Source organism: Vanellus vanellus (assembly GCF_965231255.1).
Source record: "Vanellus vanellus genome assembly, chromosome: 13".
Lineage (NCBI taxonomy): Eukaryota > Metazoa > Chordata > Aves > Charadriiformes > Charadriidae > Vanellus > Vanellus vanellus.
Genome location: NC_138918.1, coordinates 19,160,535 through 19,187,613, shown reverse-complemented (window position 1 = coordinate 19,187,613; position 27,079 = coordinate 19,160,535). Strand labels below are relative to the sequence as shown.

At 50.3% G+C, this 27,079-nt stretch overlaps 1 protein-coding gene across 1 annotated transcript in view; it reads right to left on the bottom strand.

Moving 5' to 3' along the window:
• Positions 1-658: 658 nt before the first annotated feature.
• FGF18 (fibroblast growth factor 18) overlaps positions 659-27,079 on the bottom strand; it is a 74,025-nt gene continuing 47,604 nt past the window's right edge. Inside the window, exons 4-5 of the mRNA XM_082489840.1 lie at positions 19,896-20,002; positions 659-1,689 (exon numbers count right to left, since the gene is read on the bottom strand). Coding sequence (XP_082345966.1) covers positions 1,423-1,689; positions 19,896-20,002 — 374 coding nt within the window. The 3' untranslated portion in view covers positions 659-1,422. The remainder of the gene's footprint in view (positions 1,690-19,895; positions 20,003-27,079) is intronic.

Below are 27,079 nucleotides of genomic sequence, written 5' to 3'. Positions count from 1 at the left end.
CACCCAACCCACCGCGTGGGTCGGTCCGTCCGCGCAGATTCGCGCTTTGTGGCTTCACATCGCCCAAGTCCTGCGCAGAACTTTCCTGGGAGGAAAACTGGCTGGATCGCCCAGGAGAGCAAGATGCCGAAGGGCTGGGGGAAGCTACGCGGGGCGAGGGAGAGGGATTTGGTCGGTCTAGGGCAAGTTTTAAAAAGATACAATATTGAATTCAATAGCTGAAACAAATAGCGCCTGTCAAAACCTCCGATGAAGGAAACACATGCCACACGTAAGTAGGCGTTAATTGAGTCAGACGCTAATTTTCAAGTTTACCTCCTGCTCGGCCAAAGCTTTAGGAAACATCCGTTGGGACTGAAAAAGATCGAATTTAACTCCTGCTCTTGAAAAGCGCCCGCGTGGATTCCCCCCCCCGCCCCGCTCTCAGCCCATCATCGCCTCACGCAGGATTTCTTCCTCGTGGGAACAAGGAGGGAGGAGGAGGAGGAAGACGGTATTAAGGAAAAGCAGGAATTACAGAAATAGCACTGAAGTTTATAGTGGGAAAACTACCCCGAACGTAACGCGCTGCCCTCACATAAAAGATAAATATGCGTTAAAAACCCACTACTCGGGGAGGGGGAAAGAAGTGTGAACAGCAAAAATATGTACACGTGTTTTAAATAATTTTTTTAATTGTTGAGGCAGTAATACTTGGTTCATGGAACTGCAATATACAGAGAGGTGAAATAAATAGCTTATATATATATAATATATATAATATAGCTGGTTTTAAAATATTCCCTTATCATTGGTGTACTAGGTCATCTTGTAGTCACTTGAATGTATTTAGCAGCATTCTCCAGAACTGAGCATAATGCAGGATCACGGAGCCGTGACACCTTATGTCGTCAGAAAGGTTACAGAAGATCGATGCGTCGAGAACTCCACGGAAACTCAATCACTGCGGCACACACCATCTTGTCTCGGGCCGGCGTGCAGCAGACAATAAATAGATTACTGCAAAACCGGCACTTTTCGGGGCGGGGTCTCAGTAACTTTGGGAAAGAACTTTGGTTTTCTTTGGTTTTATTTATTTATTTTTAATAATTACTTTTTTTTTTTTTTTTTCTCCTCTGGGGATATGCTTGAAAAGTTGTCCTTTCCGAAAAAGCGAAATAAGCACCTGTGTGTCATCAACAACAAGAAGTCAATTTAAATAGAGCAGTTCATTTTGTTTTTTCAAGTCACAATAAATCCCTAACAGCTTTTCCCCAGCGTTTGCCATCTAGTCTTTTATTAATTTTTTTTATTTTTATTTTTTTTTTAAACACAATGTACAAAAATAGAGCTTCTTCCTTATTTTTAATGTAAAAATATTCCTCTGGTGCAGTTTTTTTTTTTTTTTGTGGTTTATTATTGTGACACTGTTTTTGTCTATTTTTAACTGGGGTTGGTGGGTCGTATTCTCTTAGTCCTCTTGGTGACTGTTGTGTACTTGAAAGGTTTCTGTATCTCCACTTGCCCCTTTGGGTACCTCTTCATAAAATGTACATCTTGCTGGTTTTCCCGGGTCTTGGGCCCTTTCCGCGGCCTCCCTTTTTTGGTGAATCCAACATACCAGCCTGAATATTTTGCTGACATCAGTGCCGTATAGTTGTTTTCTAGGACTTTTTCAATGAAGACGCACTCCTTGCTGGTGCCATCAGGCTGAAAAAGGGAAAAAAAAAAAAAAGAAAAAAAGAAAAAGAAAAAGAAAAAATTCATTACCCAAATGCAAGCGCAGCGCCCAAAACCCAATTTGGCATAAATAAAATCATCATGGTTTTGCTTCAAACGTTGTTAATAGGAGTCATAACAAACATCAGCTGAAATAGAAATGAATTAAAAAAAAAAAAATGAAAGCGTGAGGTCATCATTTCTTTTTTTTTTTTAAACACTCCTATCCAAGGAGAGAAAGATTTTTCAAAGACAACAGTTAAGTTTATCCAGTCCAGCTCCTTCAATTGCAGGCAAAGCAAGACTTATAGCTTTGCTTTTTCCATTAGGAAAGAAGGATGAATTGAACTCGCGCCAGGGAAATATACTCAGAGAAAAATAAAATAATCAGAATCTCATATGGGCCAAACAACAGCGTTGCCACTTCTACCGCTCCCTTTTTGATAGGTTTTCTGAAATACTTTATGAGCTCGCATCCTGCAAACAAGCCACGCGTGGGGCTGCGGGGACGAGCCGGAGAGGCGCCACCGGCATTGAGGTCCCCGACCCCACTCCAGTCCCCGAATCCAAATGGTTATTTCGGAGCCGCGTTGCACACCCCAGGCCTGGCTCCAACTCACATCCCCGGGCGACACCAGTGGTGGAAAGGGCTGTTCCCACGCCAGAGCAGCCCCCGAGATGGGCCAGCGTCCCACTGGCATCCCGATGTGATGGGCAGCAGTGTCCTCGGCCACCAGAGCCACCCCAGCTTCACCGCCAGAGGGGTGACGCACATGCCCGATGTCACACCTCTGCTCTCTCAGGGTTGTTTTTTGTTTGGAAGAGGGTTTCACCTCGGGTGGCAGAGGGGACGGGGTCCTTCCCGTATTGGGGTTGCGCGGCAAGATTTTGGGATAGAGGCTCACTTCAGCCCTGGCTGCTATCTCAGCTTTGGGTGCTTTATGGATTCCGGATAAGCGCAGTATGCAGCATCATACAGGACTTAATCTAACGCTCAGCAAAGCCGAAGAAGGATTTCCATCGCAGTGTTAGCCCAATCCAACACCCCACTGAAGTCAAATAGTCAGTTTTTCAGCGCTGCGGGCCCAGGCTTACTGTCACGCCTACCACTCAACTCTCTCCGTGCAAGGTAAGCGGTATCAGACCCTCTCAGCCATCTCACCCGTCCCATCCCTGGGGGGGACAGGAGACCCACGGCAGCGTGACCAGCATCGTGATGGTTGATCCAGGCTTCAGGGGCTCCCCGGGGCACGACGGCGGGGGTGAGGAGCCCATCCCCGCACACTTACCACCCCTTCCCCAAGGCCAGGCCAGCCTGCTCTTTCTCAGAAGCTTTCCTAAAAAGCCCTGCACCGTCACAGCAGAGTTTGGTGCAGTTTGTGGGAAAGACAGGGGCCGCAGGACAGGAGGAAAGCCCCCGCGCCAAGCTGGCTCGGGCTTCCCCACACCTCTGGTCCCCAAATAACCACGGACGAGCTACAAATGGAGCTGGAGATGGGAACCATCAGGGAGGACAACCCAAGCAGGGTCAAAGCTTCATCACCACCAGCCTCCAGGACCATCCTTCCCTCCCCGGCTTAACACCTTGAGCAGAGCTTCAATTCAATCGGTGCAACAATATGTGATGTTTACCCTAAAATCATTAATCAACCCTGCCTAAGAGGTTTCGTTACCGCGGGTAGGTCTCATTAAGAGGGCAGAGACATCACAGCAACTTCTGCATCAAACATGCTAATCCGGGGCCCGCGTTCCCTATACGTGCCCCCTATACGGGGACAAAGCCAGCTCTGCCCTAGGACCGGCGATCTCCATGCCGGGCTAGGCACAAAGGTCCTAATTTCATCATCTAGAGGTTGGAAGCTCACAAACCCTTTAATGAACGGCAGAACTGGGCAAAGCTCAGCGGTTCCAGTTCCCGGGGAGGTCGTTCTCCGAGCCCTGGGTTTGATCAAAGCCACATGAAGTGGGGAAGGGGGAAATCAGTCGACACCACGGGGTTCCACCAGGTTTCAATGGGAAGCCATAAAACCAGCCCCAGGTTGCTCAGGGCTCAGCCCACTACAACCCCTTCCCCAATGAATGGAGAATTTTTAAACAATACCGTGGCTGAGTTTCAAATCCACCCAAACCCAGGTGCTGATGAACCGACCGGATCCGTAGCGCAGGGGGAGCAGGTAATTGGAAGGGCCGTTTCCCCCACGCTCGTGGAAAGGTCTTGGATTTGAGCCCTGACCTTGTTGCTAGGAGAATTAAGGCGTTTTCATGCAATTTGGGAGGTTTCCGCTTGTACTGCAATGTCAGTTTCTCATGGAAAACCAAGACTGGAATGAAAAGAAAACGTGTGTGTAGGAGGGGGAAGTTATTCTATTAATAACAAAAAAGTATTTACTTACACCTTCAAATTTGCCAACAGAGCCTAAGACAGAGATAGGAGGTGGAGGAATAACAAGGTGCAACTTCAGGCCAACCTCAGGGCTAATTTGAAGTAAACAAGCTGCATGAGATAAAATAACTTCGTTCTGGAAGAGGAAGAGCTAAGCGATTTGATAACGTGAAATTACAGCAGCATTTACAAGCACCTTGAGATAAATCAGGATAAGGACCCCGCTTCCCCAAACAGAGCATTCCTGTACGTGCTAAGACACATCAGAGACAGACAAATGATTTTCGAATGCTTACAAGATGATTTTACAACATCTGTTATAATCCCCAATAGAATAAATCACTCGCCCACACTACCTATACCACAGAGAGACGGACCCATGGTAATCTATTAGGGGAAAAGGCGATTTATAAGGGTTTTCAAGAATTTTTAAGCGTCACCTTGTTTTCACCGGGTGCCTATCACTGAAGGTCTAATCACGTCCCTATTCAAAGGGCAGCAAAACACTCGTTGGGTCTGTCACCCATCCCCTCGCTCCCCCAAAGAGAGGAGGATGGAAGAGGAAAGGGAGACGGCTTTGGCCGAGCATCGCTCCCTGCTCCAGCCGCCTGCTCGCCCTTCCCCGGGAGCTCGTAGGGCAAACACTCGCTGCCGATACGGGGCTGCACCCTCTGCCGCCGCCGCCAGCCGGGAGACACTGCCAAGCCGCATTTCATACACGCTTAGCTGCCAGGATGCACCTTGCGGAGCGCTCGCCCTTCGAAACGCGGAGGTTTATGTTTTCATAGAATCATAGAATTGTCTAGGTTGGAAGAGACCCTTGGGATCATCGAGTCCAACCATCTACCCTACTCTACAAAGTTCTCCCCTACACCATATCCCCCAACACCACATCTAAACGTCTCTTAAACACATCCAGGGATGGTGACTCAACCACCTCCCTGGGCAGTCTATTCCAATGCCCGACCACTCTTTCTGTGAAAAATTCTTTCCTGATGTTGAGTCTAAATCTATCCTGTTGGAGCTTGAAGCCATTCCCTCTTGTTCTGTCATTAATTACCTGTGAGAAGAGACCAGCACCAACCTCTCTACAGTGTCCTTTCAAATAGTTGTAGAGAGTGATGAGGTCTCCCCTCAGCCTCCTCCTCCTTAAACTCAACAGTCCCAGCTCCTTCAACCGCTCTTCATATGATTTGCTTGCTATTTGTTTTGAACCGATCCTTCAAAATAAAGAGGAGTTCTTGAAAGCTGTGCGGGAACCGGCTGGCGCAGTGCGACGGCACTGCCACACGGTGGGTGAGGACCCGAGCCCAGCCCTGCATCCCCATCAGCCCCCCATCCCCATCAGCCCCCCAGAGCAGCATGGGCGCAAGGGCTTGGCGGCCCCGCGGTGTCTCACACGTGCTCGAGGGATGAGCTGCTCCTGCGTTTTGCTCGCCACCGTCCCATGGGCAACCCCTCCCGCCAAGGTCCCTGCTCAGAGCAGGGCGAGAGCCGCGGCGGGGGCACAACCCCACTCCTGCCAAAGGCACGGGCTCTCTTCGAGTTGGCACCTCCTCATCTCTTCGATGAGGAGCCAGTGTGGCTCCTGGGAGCTGACTCCCGGCCGTGCCACGAGGCTGTGCCACCGCAGAGGTGACAACTCGCAACTCATTTCTTTGCCCAAAATAATTCAGAGGGTTGGGGTTTTTTTTGTTTAAACGCGCCCCTAACAGCCGCGGGAAGACGCAGCAGCTGTTAGCCAGACTTCTGATAAACATCTTATAAACCGCCTGATCTAAACGCCACCTTCCACGGAACCCCCTGAGGCATCACCCCGGTGTGCGCCGAGGCGAGGGGGAGCGCAGCCACGCTGGCAGCTCCAAGCGCTGGCTCCGGCGGGACATCTCCGGCAGCTCATAGCTGGGGACCAGCCCCAGACCAGTGGCAAGGCGGTGGACCCCAGCCCTCCCAGTCCCTTCACCAAGCAGGGTTGGGAGCGGCAGCAGCCGCCCAAGGGAGGTCTACAGCGTGGGACTGCTCGTACGCCGCGGTACGACGGTAGAGGCGGAGGAGCTGCGCTGGAGCCAGGGGCTCTCCAAGTGCCCGCGGCTTACCGCGGAGCAGCGCCGGAGTGTTTGCGCAGAGCATTTGGCGACGGGTTCTCCAGTATTAAACGTGAAACATGTTGAACTGACACTAAAGCAGAATTAAGTGCCAAAGCATTTGCTGCTTCTACAATTACACTCCGGAGCGCTCCGGTGCTCCTGCTCTCCTTTTTATGACCCAACTTGGTCTTATTGTAGTTTGGCTCTCTCGTTTCAAGTTCTCCAAATGGAAAGGATCAAAGGGCTCTTTGTTGTCGTAGCAGGAGCGCTCCTCCGAGCGCGGCGTTACCGCCGCTAACAGCTTGCTGCTCAGGGGGAATTCGCGGCAGCCGCTGTGCCACCAGCCCGAGCCAAAGCATTAGCAGGTGCAGCCGCCGCCTCCGCCTCCTCCCCATTAGCCGGCCACACTAAGCCACCTGAGCAGTTTTTTTTATGGGAAAGGGAGGCCAGGGCAGGTTTTCTCATTTGTGCCGCACAAATCTGGCTCAGTGGGCACCGGCAAATCCAAACTTCACTCGGCTTTTAGGGCAACAATAAGCTCGCGCAGGCGGCTCGGGTAACGCCGCGGCGTGGGGAGAGATGCCTCCAAGCCTGAAAGGTTTCTCTGTTTGTAAAGACGGGGGCACAAATTAAGCCTTACGAGCGATGCTGTGTTAAGCTGTTGTTAGCTAAGCTTATGTCAAAACGGTTCTCCCCCTCCTCAAACGAGGCTGCGATTAGGCGGTCTCTGGGTAAGGCGACCGAATGCGCTGGTGATGGGCTGCAAATAATAACAAACACCAAACCATAGGAAACACCTCTGTGACGACCTGGGAATGCCGGCTTGGCACAGGGCGCAGCGAGACTCAACCCTTCCAGTGAGACGGGGATGAGTCTCCAGTCTAATTATCACCTCTCTGCACGTTCAGCCCCCCCCCCCCCAGGCTCAAAGTCGAAGTGTGGAGATACAAGCTCTCCGTATAAGCGGGATCGCTTCCCTCTGCCCCTTTTCCTCAAAATCCCGGTGCAGAGAAAGCCACTGCTCAATGAAAAGGTTTCCAAGAGGTGCGCGCAGCTAGATTTATGGCAAGGAAAAACCCCCAAAATGGACCCTTTCTGCACCCCTCCTTCCCCCTCCGCAGACAGCCCAAGGGGGTTCCCGGGTAGCGGTACCCAGATCCCACGCTGCCCCCCGGCGCGAGGTGTCCCCCCCTGAGCTCTGCAGGTATTCCGAAGGCTGGCTGAACATCAGATGTGTTAAATGCACATGCTGCATTATACGGCAGAACTCCTGCCCTGTATTTCCTAAATTTCAGAGCAGCGGCAGCGTGGAAGTGTTGGGTTTTCAGGAGACGCATGGGTCAGCAGCCCCAGTGAGCACTCCTGGAGCATCCCCAGCTGAGGACCAGGGGCTGGTGCACCCGGTGTCACTGATACCCCCTATAAAGCCCCAGAGCTGTTTCCACAGCATCTACCTAACGACGTGATTTTCGGGACGCGTATTGCTTCTCTGTGGCTTTGCACGAGCTCAGCTCAAAGTCAGAGCCCAGCGGCTTGGAAACTCCCGAGTGGAAGAAGGGAAGGCAGGAGCTACGTTAACATCGCCAGCTTCTAGCGCTGCCACCTCTCCCCCTTCCCGTGTACACCTCTTAAAGGCAGGTCCGAAAGTGTGACAACGAGGTGGGTACGGCAGCAGCCAGATCCCGCAGCGCCGGTGGGAAACATTACCCCCTTCATAGCGCGGCACATCCGAGCGCTCCGGCTGCGCCCCCCCCCCGCCCCATCCTCCTGCACTTTGTCGGCACTACCAGGACAGATCCATCACAAGCATCCTGATGCTCAGCATCCCCGATTTACGGCAAGGCATCCTCAACCACACGAGACACCTCTTGACCCAAATGCGCATTCTTGCTCCTCGACCGGGCTGTAAATCAGGGGAGCCGCATCTATAACTGCCAAGAGTTACTCAGCTTCGTGCGCGTTTCCTCCAGCTCTCTGCCCTCTGAACCTGCACAATCCTCCGAGGAAAATACTTAGAGGAGTCATGACGGGCAGTTCAATAAAAGCGTCTGCCAGCGCAGCAGAGAGGTTAATTATGTATACGGGACGTCTAAGTGCATCCACGAAGCAGGGGGAGTAATACAAAACCCACGCGGAGGAGATTCTCTGAAGAGAGGGTACATCTCCGCTCAGAGGGTATATCTCCGCCCCGAGGCCCAGTTTCAAAGCAGTGTTGCCCCCGTTTGCACCCACCTGCCCATACGCACGGGGGGTACACCCCTACCCCCCCGCAACTCCTGAAGGCGCCGTCTTGCACACGTGGGATGGGACCCACAGGCTTCGACAGAGTCCCGTCCCCGTTTGCGCCGGACACAGCGCAACCTGCGAGAGCCCAGGAAGGAGGAGGAGGAGGATTTAAAATTTTCTTTCCTTCTACTTTTTGTTGAGAAATTCCACTTTTCTCACTAGCACCTGCTCAGTAACCCTCACACTGCCCTGGAAGAGCATATTTTGTCACAGGATGAACAGGAGAATGAGATGAATGAATGAAGAGACAAAAGGAGCGTTTGTAGGGGTGAACCAAGCAAGGCTGAGGCCACACCAGGAGACGCCTCCTACCCAGCTCCCTCCATCACATTTCTTGCCAAGAGTACGGCAGGACGGCACACATTCGTAATTAGAGCAAACTAGGTCGGCTTCGTCTGTAAAGACGTACATTTGGTTAACAGAAATTCCTAACTGCATCTCAGAGAACTACGCGTACTCGCTATTAATGATGGGAAACGTCAATCCCTTCTTAAATGAAATTTTCGAAACCAATAGAAAATTTATTAAAATTTAATTTAAGTCAAAACTGCGGGTTTCCTGCAACAGGAAGGTGCTGCTTCAGGAGATCTGAAACCACAGGCGGGTTTCAGACCCGACATCTGAGCAGATCTGAGACATCTACCATTACCTGCACCAACCTGATCCCGTTGCACATATGCTTCTGGGCGCTAAGAGCCGGGAAGGCATTTCTGCCCATCCGTCCAAAGCTCTGCCTGTGGGTTAAACACACTGCCGGGGTTCGCTGCGTTTCCTTTTAGAGCGGTCATTTTCAGCCTCCGCTGAGACTCACAGGTTAGTCCTGAACTTCTATAAAAGCCAACTACGAGCAGCAGCATATTTCATGCAGGCTTAAATCCGTTATATAGAGACTTGTGCCACTATAGGGAAATTTAAAAAAAAAAAAAAAAAAAATTGTTTAAAACATCGGGTCTAGACAATGAGCGGAGCAAGAACACGGGACTACAACAGTTGCTGACCCCATAGCAGGTCTGGTAAACCCCAGGTTTATACACATTAAACAAACGTACGCGCTGACTTTTTAAGTTATCGTTCCAAACGAGTGCAATCTTATTCAGCTGACATTCTGGTAGTGCCACCAGTTTCCCTGTGGCAAGTTTAAACCAGTGGAATTTAGGATCAAGAAAGGTCATTGATTGTCTGCAGCATGGCATTAGTTCTGTTCATGTCAAATTATATTACCATGAAAAAAAGATAAATCCACGATCAAATCAAGTGCCATCCATAAAAAACAATCATCGAGAATCGTTTCAGCCTGTGAATGACAAAATTCTTTCTGTATACAGCAAGTGCAAGGCTTTTGAGACCTGTCTTCCTTTAGGAAAACCTAATATCCAAAAGACAATGTAAGAAAATGTCAAGAACAAAGATATATTTAAGCAAGATCTACTTTTTTTTTGACCTTAAATGTATTGTAATGGACAAATCAAATGGATTTTTGCTGCTGTTGGAGCATAGATTTTATTCTCCACTTCAAAACTAGCGTCCATTCTCACTTCATCTCCAAAAACGAATTGAGAGTCAAGTAGAAACAGTCCTTGAAGAGCAGGATCCACCTGAACGTGCATCTCAACGTCTCAACTGCATCCCGTTGAGGAAGACAAGGCTGCGTTGCTTTGCTGCAAGTTCAATACATCAGTATCTTTGCAAAGTTAACAATTAGAAGAAATACCGCCCTCAACTTAAGAGATGCTCTAGACCAACAAAAAATTATACTTGGGAGATAAGATGTTCTGAGGAAAGCCATTGAATTCAACTTGATACAAGTGTCAGCACAAGACACATAGAGCACACCCTCCCTACCCAAACGGGGTGAGGCATGCCCGGGGCTCAGGGATCCCCTCTCAGTAATTTTAATTAACATTTAACCTTAAGGAACGGAAATATTCCAGCACGATACACAGCTGCAGCCACCAAGAAACACAGGGGACGGGATGTTAGCAGCTTTATGGTGACACTTGCTCCTTGTACACAGAAAGGATTTCATTAAATTGTCACGCAGTTTTCAAGAAGGCGGCATTTTTTTTCCCCTGGAAGGGGATATACAGCTTCCAGCCACGGGATAAGGAAACGGCTTTGGAGGTCACAGCTTGGTCTGCACTGTGAACCTTGACTTTGCAAGACTCCAACTTGAGAGAGAGAACTGGTGCTTTTTAAGACTTTCCAATCGAAGTTTGCTAAAGAGGAATCACAAGAAATGCATAGAATCACAGAATGGTTTAGGTTGGAAGGGACCTTGAAGATCATCCAAGTTCCAACCTCCCAGTTACACAGCTCTCTGGTGACCGGACATAGGCTAGAGATAAAGTCCAAGGCTCACGTCCTCAGCTGAGCAACCGTGACTCCCTAGCATAAAACTAATACCATGAAGAAATTTATTTTTTAAAACAAAAGGACCTTTTGCTTTATTTTTGAGCAAACACTTAAAGCATTCTGGCTGTGCTGAGAAGGTAAAGTTAACTGGAGATGTTCACAAATGGCTAAAACGTGATTATGAGGACCTCATGACCACCTGGCCTGGCTTGTGAAATGATGTATTAAGCAGCGGTCCCATCTCGGATGTTCCTGCTACCATCCGAGGAAGCCCCGCTCTCAGGATTCACAGCTCACCTCCCACATAGTTCCTCTACCCACGGTTTGGCTAAAGCGAAACCTCCCGTCCTTGCTCAGCATCCATCCGCGGTGCTCAGAAGGTTGCAAGAACTGATGGTAGCACAGAAGGACTTAGCATAGACCTTAAATATTCCCATTATAAGATGTTAGGCGATGGCCAACAAACACCGGGAACGTTCTGCCTGGCAAAGCAGCTGAATACGAATCCAACCTCAGCGGCACGGTGTGGGCTTAAATGTGCTTAACGACGTGCTCCATTTATGAAACCCGTGACCTAAATCCACCGCACCATGCAGCTAAAGCGCACACGCAGCGCGAACAACCGATCGGCAAAGGGAAGATGTTGGCAATCAGCCCGTGTGGCGGCACAAGCCTCTCTCTCCCCTTTCAGTGCCATGAATACCAGTGTCCTCTGGCTCAGAGAGCCTTCAGGGCTGTGCCATCCAAGCTTACACACACGTTCCCCCGAGGCCACGATCTGTTAAAACCCAGTGCAGTTTCTAACCATTTGTGAACAAAAGGTGTCTTCTCCACATAAGCCCGTTTCTTCCGTTTCCTCAACCTCTTGCGCAACGCGCGAGCTGAAGCACCGCCAGCGTTCCTCAGCCGTCCCCACTCCCTCTGCAAACTCTCCCGCCTCCCCTTCCCAAGCCTCGGGGCCATCCAGTGTTCGCCAGCAGCCACCAAACTGCTCTCCCTCTTCTGAGCACACAGAGCTCCCAAACGACCTCTGCTCTCCCTGCAACACCCAGGTCAGCCGCCTGCTACCCCACGCCACCACAAAACATCTAAACCTCTTCCGCAGAATTCATTACCCGCTTTCACGGCATTTTCCCTTCTCCTCCCCTCCTCCAGAGAACTTCCCGTGCGAAATGCTGCCGCAAACAAATGCTCACAAGTACAGAACCAGGACAAGGCCCATTGCTCATAGCAAATATTAACACTGCCAAGGTCCACTGAGCTCGCACAAACTCCCACTGCTTTGAAGGAACCACCGCAGCATCACAGCCTCTCCACTTCTGTGCCAGGGCAGCCTCAGTGCAATAAACACTGGAAAGCAGTTTGACTGGGCTCAACCATAAAGGGCTTCTTGAGGGTCATTACACGGCTGTGCCATCCCGAGCGAGGACTGCTGGAAAAGCCGGCTAACGCTCGGTGTCCGACGGCCGCCTCTGCTCAAGGACGGGAGCTGTGCTGGCGGAGCTCCTGCTCGCCGGGTGTGCAGACCCAACACAAAAGGACCCACCTCGGGCTGCGACACCCCATCCCTCTGCTGCCTACAACTTCGCAAGGGAGGGCAGAGCCACCGCAGCCCCCACAGGAAGGTGCACGATGGGGTCTGGCCAGCTCTTAGCACATTACACCCACCGAGAAGTGACATAGGATCAGAGAATGGTTTGGGTTGGAAGGGACCTTGAAGATCATCCAGTCCCACCCCCTGCCCTGGGCAGGGACACCTCCCACCAGCCCAGGTTGCTCCAAGCCCCGTCCAACCTGGCCTTGAACACCTCCAGGGATGGGGCAGCCACAGCTTCTCGGGGCAACCTGCGCCAGGGGCTCACCGCCCTCACAGGGAAACATTTCTCTCTAATATCTAATCTAAATCTGCCCTCTTCCAGGCATGACAAATTATTGTGTTCACACACTCTGAGACTGCGTGAGACATCCCTACCATAACATCTAGCAACCCCTCCTTGGGGAATTCTTCTGACACATTTCCAGCACTCTAAAGACCTGAAACTGCAACAAATGACCCCGGTGATACAAATTCCACCAGCACCCACAAACCCTTGAACGCGATGCTTTCAGGCAGCCCAGCAATGGGAAAGGAGCAGCTGTGAAAGGCGGCAGTGCTACCAAAAGCCTCATGATATTTGGGGGCTTAGAATGGAGAAGGGTCACTGCTGATTTTAGCTTCTGCTTTTAATTTCACTAGGAACTCAGCTTCTATGTTTTCGATAACAATAACCCAAAGTTTTTTACACCAGTTGCAGGAAAAAGCCTGATTAGGTGAATGCAGAAGATTCTAACGACTCAACTGAAAGGAAACTGGTTTGGTCATCTCATTCCTTTTAAGACCTTTGCAATCCTGCAGGCCCTGATTCGGGACTTCTGGACACTTGAGGCCGGTTTCTGATCAGGTCCCTGTTCAAAGTATGACAGAGTCCAAGGTCGCTCGGCTCCGGCTTCCACTGAAGGCGTTTATTTAGATGACTTAAACTAAACCAAACTCCCGGGGGAGCAGAAGCCTGGGAAGAGTTCACTTGGAGAAAGGACCGATCCCACCCTGTATGAAGAACCAGACTACAGTCCAAAACGAGATCTGAGCGAGAACCAGCAAAAGGCACGTCAAGTTCTGCCTTCACGTGAGATGCCAAGTCAGAACAGTTTATGGCTGAACACGTCACAAAGAGATCTGCAAAACGCACGCTATTAAACCCGACACCCCACTAATTCTGGTCGTGTCTTTGTTGCAAATTCAGCATTCAGCCCCAGAAATCGTTAGGTTTTTACAAGCCCTTTTCAAGCCACCCAAATACTGTGCAACTCCGGGACAAATTCTGGATACGCATCAAAACCCTGGGAAATTCAGTTCTGCCCCAAATCCCAGGTGCGGTTAGGCGTGGTTTTAAATATACAAGCTGAGGAGCGCAAACACCTCGTCTGCGGCATCGAAGTTTCAAACTCCAAACCTTTGAGCACCCCTCTGCCCTTGCCACCTCCCGACATCTTTGCAGCTCTTTTGGCTGGTGGGACAGACCCTGACGCAGGCAGGCACCGGGGAATAACAAATGCCACGCGGGACTTGGGCACGTGAAGGGCAACAGGCTTGGAGCTCATCCCTGAGACTCCTTGTCCCAGGCTAACACAGACCCCTCTGCTTTACAGCAAGGCCCTGGTTTCCCACCATCGGCGTTTCAAAGGTAGCTTTTCAAGAAAGCTCAACCTCAGCCTTGACCAAAGTCAACTGATGACAATGCCGGTCCAGGTACACCGATAAGGCTTTGGAGAACCCACCTGGTGTCTCCTACCCAGGTAAGTCCCCTTGTCCTACAAAGGGTAGCCCCCACTGAACCACCTGGAGCTTCCATAACACAACACACCTCTTCTCTAAGGCCAGAGGTATTATAAAGGGCCAAGACCACATGCAAGGCCAAGGGCCTTAGCAAGCGCCTTCACTCTTTGATGCTGTCAGAGTTTTTTTAGCCAACTTTCCTGACTTAAACACACACATGCCTCAAGAAAACCCCTATTTTAAAGCTGCAATGTAAACAACCCCAAATTATTACTATCCCCTAAAGGCTACTGCTGGCAGGCATCGGTGATAAAGCTCTGCCAGAGCAGTCTGGCATCTAGCAACAATTTGTTTGTTGTCCTGCAAAAATACAGAGAAGACTTGCCATATGGTATTAGCAACTTTCTGGTAACATTAAGAAATATATTGGCTTGGAAAGCAGTTATCACACCAGAAAAAAAAAATCTTACATCTCAGAGGCAGGTCCATGCCGTAAGTGGTATCAGCACAGTGGTGCTGGTCAGGGGTGGGAGAGGTGGTGGTGGCCAGCAGAGCTGCGCCACCTCCAGCCCCCGGCGCAGATGACGCTTTGGCTGGCAGAGCTTTTCTTCTGGAGCTGGAGCTGGACCGTGCTCGAGGGCACAAGCTCGGCACCGCTCGTCCGTGCTCTGTGAGCGCCAGGAGGGCTGCAGACATAGTGTCGGCAAAGCTGTCCCCAGAAAGCACCCAAGTTACCTGTCATGGAGCTGAAGCAATACCTCAGCCACCCCAAACGGCCAAGGGGTTCCTACCTTTCAACCGACAGCTTTTCCCCACTGTTCACACTAAGCATAGAGAAAGGAGAAATAGAACCAAACTCATTAAAATGCTTTTTCAAAAATAACGCATATAAGTTATAATGATTTTCTGAGAGCGCGTGTACACCAGCTCACTGAGGATTTTTGAAAGCATACCCAAAGAGAGACAGTGCGAGCCAGCATGGGGATTTGGTGGGAAATAGCCCATTTTATAGTATTGCATGCTCTCAGGCTTGAGTTCGTAGAAGGGGCTGAACTGATGTAACCAGCAGGGACTTCTTGGGATAAAACTTCGTTGCTCTCACTCTCTGTAGAGCTGGCAGGGATGATACCTGTGATAGACCTCATTCTACCTATCGCTTTTCTAACTCTGCCCCTATTTCTGGATTTTTCTCCGTAGCCACATCCTACCTCAGAAGAAGGACTTGCCCTCACATACAGTGGTGCGAGAGCTCCCTGCAGACTTGCAGTGTCAAGATTACAGCTGCATTATGTGGAGCAGCATCACACGGGAGCACAGCACACAACTGACAGTTGCTACGCTGTCCTGACTCTGCCTGCACTCTGAGTCCCATCCCACCCTAAGGAGATGGCCTCAGCACCCACCACCCGCTTCTCCTTCCTGGAAGAGCTCAAGGAGTGACTTCACGCACTGCGAGATGGAGCTGTTCTCAAAATGAAACCAACAGAGAACAACAGAGAGAACCAACGGGGAACAATATTGTTGCTGGGTCTGGAAAAGATGTAATCCACCTAATGCCATGGAAGAACATTAGTGGGATTGCTTGGAGCATCTTCTGAAGAACTTTCTGGATCAAACTGAAGATGTACTTGGCTCTTTCCCTATTCTTCTCAAATCTTCTGGATTCCTTCCAGCCATTACTTACCTTGCCTGCTTCTACATCTTGCCCTGAAAACTGATGTCTCCCTTGCTATGGTCTGCAATAAGCAGCACCTCCTCCCACTTGGCAGCTTTGCGGGAAGCCAAGATCCATTCTCCCCTGCCCTTGGTCAGTCCACAAAAACAGGCCTGCTCTCTCCTCACCCTTTATAGCTGGGAGTGCAAAACGCTCCCGTTACGGATACCTGCTATGACCTGAGCGCCAGTGCCGACCAGATCGTGTGTTCCCACAGGCGGCTGGTGGAGAACCACGGGAAATTCCCTGGCATCAGCACCTGGGGACTGGGAGATGCTCTGATGTCCACCTAGCAGCCAGTAGCCCCAGCAGTGCCCGAAGGAAGGGGCAGGGCTTCCGTCAGCTTGTGATGGTGCTGACAGATCCCGTCTAAGTTCGCAGAGATCGTTGACCTCTTGCAAACGCTCTCCTGGCGAAGGGACTGGAACGGGGCAAGGAAAGGAAATCTCCACTGCGTCCTGCAATTCTAGATAGCACAAATTTGCCGTAAGGACAGGCGCAGACAGAGCAGTTAGAGGTGGCCAAGCTAATTAACAGCTACCTGCTCACACCCCGGGCTGCTATTACTTGCTCTGGAGACTTAAAAGACCTATCTTTGACAGCCTTTTTACAAACATGAAATCCCCACTATAGTGACGTCCTTATCTCAAGGCACGAGATAAGAGATGCTGGGGCAGGGAGAAAAACCACAGGAGGACTCACCAGGAGAGCCAGTCAGAAACTCAGAGCTCCTCCAAAGAGACCATCAGCTCCTCTTCTCCCCTACCATCGAATTATTGCAAACGGTCAGAGTTCCTGCGTTCTAGGTGACCTCGTCACACTGTGCCTTGTCACAAGTGGGCAGGTCACATTGCGCCTCTCCTTGGAAGAAGAGCTGAACCTTTCAGAGTCCCCTTCTGCCCCGTGTTTGTAAGAAGCCTGAGATAAACAAATGGTAAGAATTATCTTTAAAATATGAAAACTCAGAACGGGAATACCAGGTGCTTTTGTTAAAAGCTTTTTTTGTCTTTTTTAAATCTCTCTCCTTGTAATATAACTCCACCATAAAGTTCAGTGGTCCATCGAAAACTTCAGCAAAATCAGAAAACTCAGGACCTACAATTTCTACGTGTGTATACAGAGGGGCACCAAAATCCCCAGGGAAAAAAAAAAAAACATGGTCAGAAGGAAAAAGATAAAATGAAATCTTTTGGGGGCTTTCTTCAACCTAACAGCAAGAATCAACAAAGAAACACAATCCAATTTGTTTTCCCCCGGTGCTGGTCACCTTTAACAAAAATGTCACTCCCTGTACAACACCTGCCCTGTCTCCAGTTTTCATAAGCAGCACGTAGAGCGTCGGTGACCTCAGCAGTTGCATGCTGTGACAATAAATAAAGTTAGAATCCTGCCCGAAACACCTCCGAGCCCTTTGGCCAACGTTGGCCGGGAACACACCTGCGGTAACAACCAGGTGAGGGAGCGAACGCAAGGTCTGGGGCTCCCGAGAAAGCTCCATCAGATGGCCTTCTCCATCCGGCTGCTCTTCTCAGCCCCGTGGGTTATTCTGTTGGCCTCCAACGCAACCGGCTCCGAGGTCGCAACCGGCTCCGAGGTGGGACACGAGCACGCCTCACCAGTTCCAGCTGAGAACAACAACCACCTGCTCCGGTCCGTAACACCCTTTGGAGGCGATTATGGGAAATAAAAAGGACTAAATTCAAAGCAGGTTTTCAACTGGGGGGGCATCCAAAACTGCTGACTGAGGCGGAGAACAAAGCCAGATGGCATATGCCGGTATTGTTAGGGATTATGCAGTGTAAGGCAATAGGAAACGAGCAGAGAAAAAGACCCGGCTTGGTCCCACGGCTCCTCTCTTGCCAAACGAACATACCGGGGGGACCGTGAAACAATCGGTTTATGGGTTTCATTCCCCTCCACCCCCAGACTGAACTTAAATATTTGTATAAGCCCAGGCGTAACTTTTATCTAATGTTTTCCTTGGGGTTTACTAGCTGTTTAGAGCATTCGGGCTAAAAAGCATTCCCTCAAACTCTTGCCACAAAAAGAGCTGAAACTATGATACTAATTAAAACCACACTCGTTGGTATCAGGAAGACATGCTATTTGCTATTTTTTTTTTTTTTTTTTTTTGCTCATGAGAAGCTGTTAATATGGGCAACGCGTCTGGAACATTTTCCTTCCAAACGCCACGCTCCGTACCCCCTCCTGCTCAGGTCGGCTGGTTTATGAACTTGTCAGCAGTCTGGGGTGGGAAGGCTCATATTTACAAGAATGGGTTTATTTATTTCCTTTATTTCCTTTTTTTTTTTTTAATAACAAACCATTTGCCAACTTAACATTACAGAAAGCACATCAAGAAAAGAAAAAAAAAAAAAACACAAACACAAAAGCTGCACGCTGTATGAAAGGTAACAAGCTAAAGAACTGTCCTGCCTCGGTGCCCGATGGGCCAAATCGAAGGATGTATCTTGCCAAAATATACTATACGTTTTGAAAAGCAGCCTCTGACTTTGCCAGGATGCTCCTGGATACTCAGCACAGACCAGGAACGGATGCGGGTCACGCTGTGTACCGCCACATATCCACCCAGGGTAAGGTCTGTTAAAGAAAAAGGTAAAATTTCACGCTCTTTTTACCCCATCTAACGTGGATGCTTCTAAGGTCTCCATTACTGTGGTATCAGCACCTCATAAGCATTAACAAAATTATCCTTATAACACTGCAGGGAAAAATGCTATTATCACATTTAAAGGATGGAAAATTAAGGGGGGGGGAGGGGGGGGGGGAAACAACCAAAAAAAAAAACCCCAAACCAAACAAATCCAAGGGCCAGGTGTGTTCAGCGCAATATTCAAAAGCATCCATGTGTACCCTGAGAGGTCTAAGTCCGGTTAAAAAAAAGAAACAAATTTCCTTGTCCGAGATCAAACAAGGGTACCCCATGCAGAGCAGTAATTGCACCGCAGAGGCGCAGGAAGCAGAGAGAACCGCTGCTTTGGTCCGGTCCTCCCGCAGCACCAATTCCCACGTGTGTGTGTGTGTGTGTGTCCCACTCCGATGTCGAGCAGCATCCTGGATGCTGCCTGCTAGCGCCCGCCTGCGAACCATCCGGGCTCCGTCTCGACAGACGGCTCGCGAGGAAAACAAAAGCGGCAGGAGGGACCCTCCAGGGACGGCACTTGTCCCGCAATTGCCACTCTCGGGACCACAAAACTAAATAACGTTTCATCAGAGCAATCGGGTTGCTGGTTTCTCGTTGGGAGCGTGGCTTTCGCTGTGTTGACTCAAAACAAAACTCAGCTTCCCCTTTTTCACGGTCGCAGAGATGCCAGATTTCAATTCCTGGCGGCGCAAAGCACGGGCAGCGGAGGAGGGGGCCTTCAAGGGCTGAGAGATTTTATATTTGACATGAATTTTTTTTGGTGATATTTTAGCTTTGAGCGAGCTCCCGCCTGGTTAGCAAGCTCCTAGGTTCGCCAACGATACAGAAGAACCGCCTAAGTTACAAAAACAAGTTTAATACACAAAAAAAATATGACTTCAGCGAAGAAGTTAAGCTAGACGGGTGAACACGCAGTAATTTGTTACATGCTTCCATTGTGCGGGGGATCCAAAGTAATAAAATATTGCTGTAACGCTAGAACCGTGAGGCCCAGCCCCAGTACGACGTTCGGATTCCAGTACAAGCTCTGCCACCCCGTCCCCTGGCTCACCACCTTACGTCGCCTCCTTCCCCCGGCAGGCTGCTCCGCTTGCCCCTTTTATCTGGAATTTCCCCCCAAAGAGAGATCGAGTAAGGAAGTTATCGGGGAGGTGGCACCGGGGTGCCGAGATGGCATCTCACGTCAACTCAACGCAAACCCACGCGCATCCGAAGCGTCACCGGCGGACGCCAGAGTTTTATGGAGGCGGAGGAGGGCTCGGCAGCCCCACGTCCCCTCCGTCCTGCTTTTCATTTCGAGGCTGACAGGCCAAGATCGAACACATCGTTACGGCCTCGCGGAGGCTGCTAAAGGTAACACTCATGTTACAAATGAATTAATGGGAAACACTTACCTTCCCCACTAGCTTGCCTTTCCTGTTCATGCAAAGGTAGAAGTCTGTCTCCTTCCCTTTGATCCGGACTTGACTGCCAAAAGTGTCTGTTTCCACTAGAAGCTGGGCTTGTAAAGGAAGAAGAAAAAAAAAACCAAACAAAGCGGTTACCAGTGTGGTCCCATTAAATCAGAGCGCACAAAGCTCATCAGCGCCTTGTCCCACCACCTCTACCCGAACCACAGCAGGCTGGTATGCTCTGGGAGGGAACGACCCAAGGAATCACCCAGGGGTTGAGCTCCAGGCTTGGTCACGGGTGCAGATCTGACACATCCCTCCTACGCAGATGCTCCAGATCAAAGCACAAAACACGCACGTACGTGCGTGTGCGCTCCATCGGTCCACACCAACCCCACCCTCCATCACCCAGACGCCGTCCCTTCGCGCTGCAGGCGGGTTCTCAGAGGGCAGAGACACGGATTTTTCTTCTCGTGAAAATAAAAGATTAGCACGACAAGACTGAAAATCCTTTCCCCACAGCCAGCAGCCCTCAAACACGTCACAGAAGTGGTGCGGCCACGTGCTCGTGGTGCAAAACATCGCAGTGACCTCCTGAAGACCACCACAACAGCTAGCAGGGGAGAAATTCGGTGCTGCTCGTTCTCTCCGATGAACGCCTGCCCTGCAGATGTCCTCTTGTGCAGCTAGCTATGTTCCCAGGAGGTCGCTAATTGCTTTCTGGAGGTCCAGGTCTGTGACTCCTGCTCTAGCCTGGAGAAATATGGCCAATCTCATAGCGCCTCGCACATTTATTGAGGCCAGAGCTGGTTCGCAGTGTTGCCAGGAGCCATGGCCGAGGACAGATTTCTGCTGCATCTTCATAAACCACCTGCCCCGGCACAGTTGTATTTGCAGAAGTAGCCAAGCTGCCACCCAGACGTGTAGCATGCCATCATCATCTCAAAAACACAGACACGTCCAAATTCAGCGGGTTGGGGGTTTTTTTTCCCCATCTCTGATCTAAACACAAATTCCAGTCATGCTCGAGGTTCGGATTCCAGGAATTTCCCTGGGGAGGCAGGAACGGGCAAGGCTGGACATTTTGGTTCAGATCCATCTCCGATACGGAGGGGGGAGAAAGGAGACATGGTCGAAACACAATGCAAGAATGTGTAAGTGTCAGCAAGTGCAAATCCACGGTCCTGCTCTGGAAATACTCACGCTTGTAAGACCCGAGCCTTACCGGAGAAACACGGCTTTTGCCAAACTCTGGAGAATGTTTGATCTGTGCTGCAAAAAGTCACATTCTTTTTGGCATTCATATTTCAAACTTTAAAACCCTCTAAGAGCAAATATGTTCGCTGTAAGGATTTACCATGGGGATAGAAATAGGAGTTTGTTTCATTTAAACACATTAATATTTTTCCCACTTGTAAAGTCAGCTTTTGGCTTCTGCAGCAGTGCAAATATCACAAACCTTTAACTCACAAGGGGCCTAAACGCAGCTTTCCCTTTGCAGCTCAGTCACATATGCAAGTTCAGGGTTTTCCAGTTACTACCCGTTTACATTTATTTAGATATATTTGTTAAACTTGTTATCACGGGGGATATTTAAAGAATAACTTCTTTCCGACAGCAAGTGGGATAATGCCTGTATTACAGCAGAATATTGCTCGAAATCATGCATAAATATGGATATTTATCAAGGTCTTTCAGAAATGCACCACTTTTGGGGGTATCTGCAGTGAAGAGCAGCTTGCGCTCTACCTCCGCACCTCCCAAGGCGGTATCGAAGCACATGTCAGTGAGGAAGGGCCACACGAGCCAGAAATATCCCATCGTAGTCAGGATACAAAGACGAGCAGAGCCAGGATGGGGGAGGATGGCACGGGGTCAAAGACGGGTCTTCAAGGGGAAGATGAGCAACATGGTGCATAATTTGGAGAATGTCCACTGCTTCAACAAGTTCAGGGAATCTGCTCAGATGCAACGTAGCATTAACGAACCAGGGAATAGCCAGAGGTGGGACTATCTTTAAAGAGGTGACTGGGAAAGGTCTTCCCCTCCAAGGAACAAGGGCATCAGAGAGGAGCAGTGGTCGGACTCAGACGGGGTGAGTAGCAGCCCGCACACGAGGGAAGCTTATGGAGTCAGCAGAAGAGGTCCCAAAGATTGCCCAGAGAGGCTGTTGAGGCCCCATCCCTGGAGGTGTTCAAGGCCAGGCTGGACGTGGCCTTGGGCAACCTGGTCTAGTGGGAGGTGTCTCTGGCCAGGGCAAGGGGGTTGGGACTCGATGATCTTCAAGGTCCTTTCCAACCTAAACCATTCTATGATTCTATGATTGGCCCAAGAACCACGGCCAACGCCGAGGAGGTACCCATAGATCTGCAGCGTCGAACCCACTCAGGCACGCAAACGGACCCAGGACCGCCCACTGAAGGGGTCAAGCGAGGGCCTGCAGGAACAGGACGTGGCAAGTTCCCATCTAAGCTGCAAGGCCTTCCCCGGCCATTCCAGCCTCAGTCCCGCAACTAAAGCTGCTGAGAATAATGCTGAATCTCAGACAGGGCCTTTGGCCAGCCAAAATAGGAGCTAGAGTTGATAAAGCGCTCCAACGTGACAGCCTGGGCCGGCGGTCCTGCCGTGCTGCCGGCAAACCCGCTCCCCTCCGGCACGGGTTCCCCCCGGCAGCCCGCGCTCAGACAGAAAAACACGGGGCACGCCGGCTCGCATTCCCCACCCCCTCGCTCTGCAGCCAGTATGAGTAATATCCAAGCTGATTTTAATTTGAAAAATATCACCTTAAAAAGATGCCGGTTCCCTGCTGTGAAAATTAAAACCATCTGGATGGAGTGATTTCAAATAATTAATCTAGGTCTCCTTTGACACCGCTACTAATTAAAATATGATACCTTCCTCCCCCTTTTTAAATAAAGAATTTAAATAAAGTTTAAAGATCTAATAAAATAATGTCATAATTTAGAACTAAATGGAAGTCACCTTTCCTGCGGGCTGCGAAGGTTACACCGGTGCTGAGATCCCTCCCGGGCTTGTTGCACAGCACGGACCCAGCAGCAGCAGATGGGCAAGCACCCAATGCAACACCCGCACCAACAAATACACCGGCACGCACGCCCTGGTGCCCCAAGGAGGCTCGCAAGCCCCAGGGATCATCCTGCACCCAAAGCCAAGGAGCAGGGAGCAGAGGGAAGGAGGTTCAGCAGAGGCTGGCTGCTCCCCGCGGTGATCCCAGCTGCCCAAGGACAGGCTAAGGCCACCCGTAAGCACCCAGTTCTGAAAAATCTGAGTTTTAAGATGCTGGAAATGTGTTCTTATTTCTAGGGATAAGATGCTGGAAATGCGTTCTTATTTCTAGGGATCCTTGACCTCTTTTCCTACAAGAGAGATCCATGCGGCTTTAGGTTTGGGTTCATAACCCAGCTGGCACCCCTTGGGGCTGATTCTCCTTTTTACAACAGGCATCTCCCAAAATTCTCTCAGGAGCTGAGACAGCGACCTTGGACAACACATTGAGCCAGCTAAAATCAGCTGGGATAAATCCTAGTCCTGAACGCTGCAGCAAGAGTTTCTGGAGGATGGAGGTTGGCATAGCAGAAAGGGGCTGCTGAGGTCTCCCACCCCACTCGACCATGGCAGAAGAGCTCGGTCACTGCCAAGCAGAGCTTAGCTTGCTGTTTCATTTGCCTCTATGATCATAGAATCATAGAATCACAGAATGGTTTGGGCTTGAAGGGACCTTGAAGACCATCCAGTCCCACCCCCTGCCCTGGGCAGGGACACCACCCACCAGCCCAGGTTGCTCCAAGCCCCGTCCAACCTGGCTTTGAACACCTCCAGGGATGGGGCAGCCACAGCTTCTCGGGGCAACCTGCGCCCTCACAGGGAAACATTTCTTCCTGATATCTCATCTAAATCTCCCCTCTTCCAGTTTGAAGCCATTCTCCCTCCTCCTATCACTACGTGCCCTTGTAAAAGATGCTACAGCCACAACGAAAGAGCCAGGGAAAATCCAAGGGAATTTTCACTGAGAGCTCAGGTAAAATAAGTCCCACCAAGCTGGACCGGCGTCCCCATGGCAGTCCCTGCTGCTCAGGACACCTGACTTCCAGCTCCATTAGTCCCTGGATACACCCCAGAGAGATTACGATCTTTATTTTCAAAAGCCCTGCACTTCAGCCTTCAGATCAGGTATTATTGTTTAAATTCTTTGACAGCTAGATATTCTGATATATTTTCCAGGGGGAAAAAAAAAAAAAAAAAGAGCTAAAGAGAAAAGATGTCTTTAGAGGGTGAGATCTTCTGCTACATGCTTTTGCCTTATTGGCCCATTTAACCTAAACCTTCCTGAAAACTCCCACTGGAAGAGATTGGAATTCCTCACATGTCTAGGTGAAAAGGATTACATATATACGTTGAAAAGCTATCTTCCAGCTAAGAAAACATGAAGTCGGGGAGATATGTGAAGGTGGCAGAAAATATGCCAAATTATCTTTCAAATATTTCCTGGGAGTGGGAGGATGGGAGCCAGAAAAGCACGGGGAAAGAAAGGAGAAAGAGGGCACCTGAGAAGTGTGAGGTTTGGACGTACCTATCCCAAAAGCCTACGTGCCAGCCAGCTTCAGATAAACGAAGAGATAAAGGGGAAACCACAACGAAGGTGCAGAAGGACTGGATACCTTCAGTCTATCCACCATTGCTTTCTTTTTTTTTTTCTCTATTTTTTTTTAGGTTTAAATCCTGCAAAAGGAGCCGCAGAGAGAAAGAACCTCCAGCTGCTGCCCACCAGCATCTTGAAGCAGGTCGGCTAAAACAGATTTCCTGGGGAAAAGGCTCTCCAAGGGGACGCAGATTTTGTTGCTTTTATGGCACTTTTTCCCTGATGCAATTACAAATTCAGGGAAACCATCCTCGGAGCTTTAAACCATTTCCAGCTAATGAAGGAGAAAGATGGACAGATCACAGGACCGCAGCGGCGCTTGTGACGGAGAGCGGCTTTCCAGTTGAGTAATTCTGACGCTATGAACCCAAAGTCCACTTCCAAAGTTCACAGCATATATCGCACCTGACGGGAGAGTAAAATTTACTCTCTCGGTCAGACCAAATCTTCCGGTGGGAACCCCGGCATGGCCAAGGGTGCTTAAAATAGTTGGAACCTGTTCAAACGCAGCCTGCCCCCAACCAAAACCACGTGAATCCTTTACATGACCACAACAGAGGAGAGAATCACCCTGACTCCGCTTCGCATCCGTGATGTAATGACGAGGGAATAACGCCAAAATTAGGTAAAGTCTGGAGGGTCTAATAAAGCCCACGGGCTACGAACAAGTGAGGGAATCTGGGCTGCATCCTCAAGTTTTGTTTGCACACTTGTATATTCCTCCACACCGTACCATTTTAAGTGGTTCTAATCCCCACAACCCAGTTCACAGAATCACAGAATTATCAGAGTTGGAAGGGACCTCTAGAGATCATCTAGCCCAACTCCCCTGCTAAAGCAGGATTGCCCAGAGCACATTACTCAGGACTGCATCCAGGCGGGTCTTGAAAATCTCCAGGGAAGGGGACTCCACCACCTCCCTGGGCAGCCTGTGCCAGTGCTTTGTCACCCTCACCGTAAAGAAGTTTTTCCGTGTATTTGAACGGAACTTCCTCTGTTCTAACTTGTGCCCATTGCCCCTCGTCCTGTCACTGGGAACCATTGAAAAGAGCCTGGCTCCATCCTTCTTCAGCCCACCCTTTAGATACTTGTACGCCATAATAAGGTCTCCCCTCAGCCTTCTCTTCTCCAGGCTAAAGAGTCCCAGCTCTCTCAGCCTTTCCTCATAAGGCAGATGCTCCAAGCCCTTAATCATCTTAGTTGCCCTAAATTCCCGTCTCAATTTTTCAGGTGCGAATCAGGAGTAACTACCGAAATCAGTAAGGCTGGCGTTCGGGAGGGCAGAGCTCTGACCCACATACCGCTGCGATTCGCTCCTCGGGGCTGCCTTGAGCGAGCATAAGGAGATGTACGTCAAGTTATTAAAAGGGACGGTCGTGGGGAGGTGGAGGAAGAGCAGCTCCAAGACCCGGCCTCCGGGTGGTTTTTTTTTTTAAGCCATCGCTTTGCCCAAGCAAGGGAAATACCCAGCGTCAGAGCAGGGGGACCGCGCAGGTCTCTACCCAGGCTTTTACAAATGCCATCTCTCTAAATCAGGTTTTCTTTTAAACTTCAGTTAAACATCATCGCTTTCACTCGGCCAGCCGATGCAGTTAGGGAAAAAGACACGCTCTGGAGCGCGCCAGTCCCTCACAGCATCAACGCATCAACATATGCCAAGCGCCAGGTCACCCGCGGCACTTCTCCATGCCCAATTTGAGGGCGGGAAGGGGAGCAGGACCGAGAGCTGTGTGTGAACAAAGGAAAGACTGCAGAGACAACCTTGCCACCCGCGTTAACAGCCTTAGTAGCTCTCAGGAACCAGACAGATTAAATATTTGCATGGGAGACATCAGAAGAAAATCTATAATGCAGCAAAGACCTCAAAGGCACTTACAGCGCAGCAACCTGATCCTGCAAATACTTTCACACAAAGGACTTCGCACACATCGGAAGTCCCTCGAGTGCCGATAAAGACCCCTACATGGCTTGAGGGTCCTGCCGCCGCTGCTGGTGGCGTGGTCGGACACGGCAGTGGCACGGCTTCAGCCACGGAGGTGCGAGCCCCTGTGCGGGGCGGCCTCCTCCCCCTGCCTACCCACAACTGCCCCAAGGGCTTGATGTGACGGAGAGAAGCGCGGGATCACAGCGCTTTTTGCCGAGAAACAAGGGCTACGGCTCCCCTCCCCGGCACACCTCCCTCTGGGTTCCACCTCTGCACCAGCTGATGCGAGGCTCAGTCTCTGCGAGGTGCTTTCAAGGCACTACTCATCTGCAAACAGCCCTCTAACACCGAGAAGGCGTCCTGTCCCATTTCCAGGACGCTGAGCTACCCCCTCGGCGCTCGCCGGGCACGTCTGCGTGACACGAGGCCAAGACATGCGGAAACATCTGCGCCGGTGCCAACCACGCCAGGCTGAGCACCCAGCCCAGGACAGATGTGCGAGCATGACGCACGGCCGCAGCAGTTAACCCCGCGGGGTGCACAGACCAAGGTATTCGGGTAGTAAAATACCACTCGGACACTAGTGAAAACTCCACTATTTAA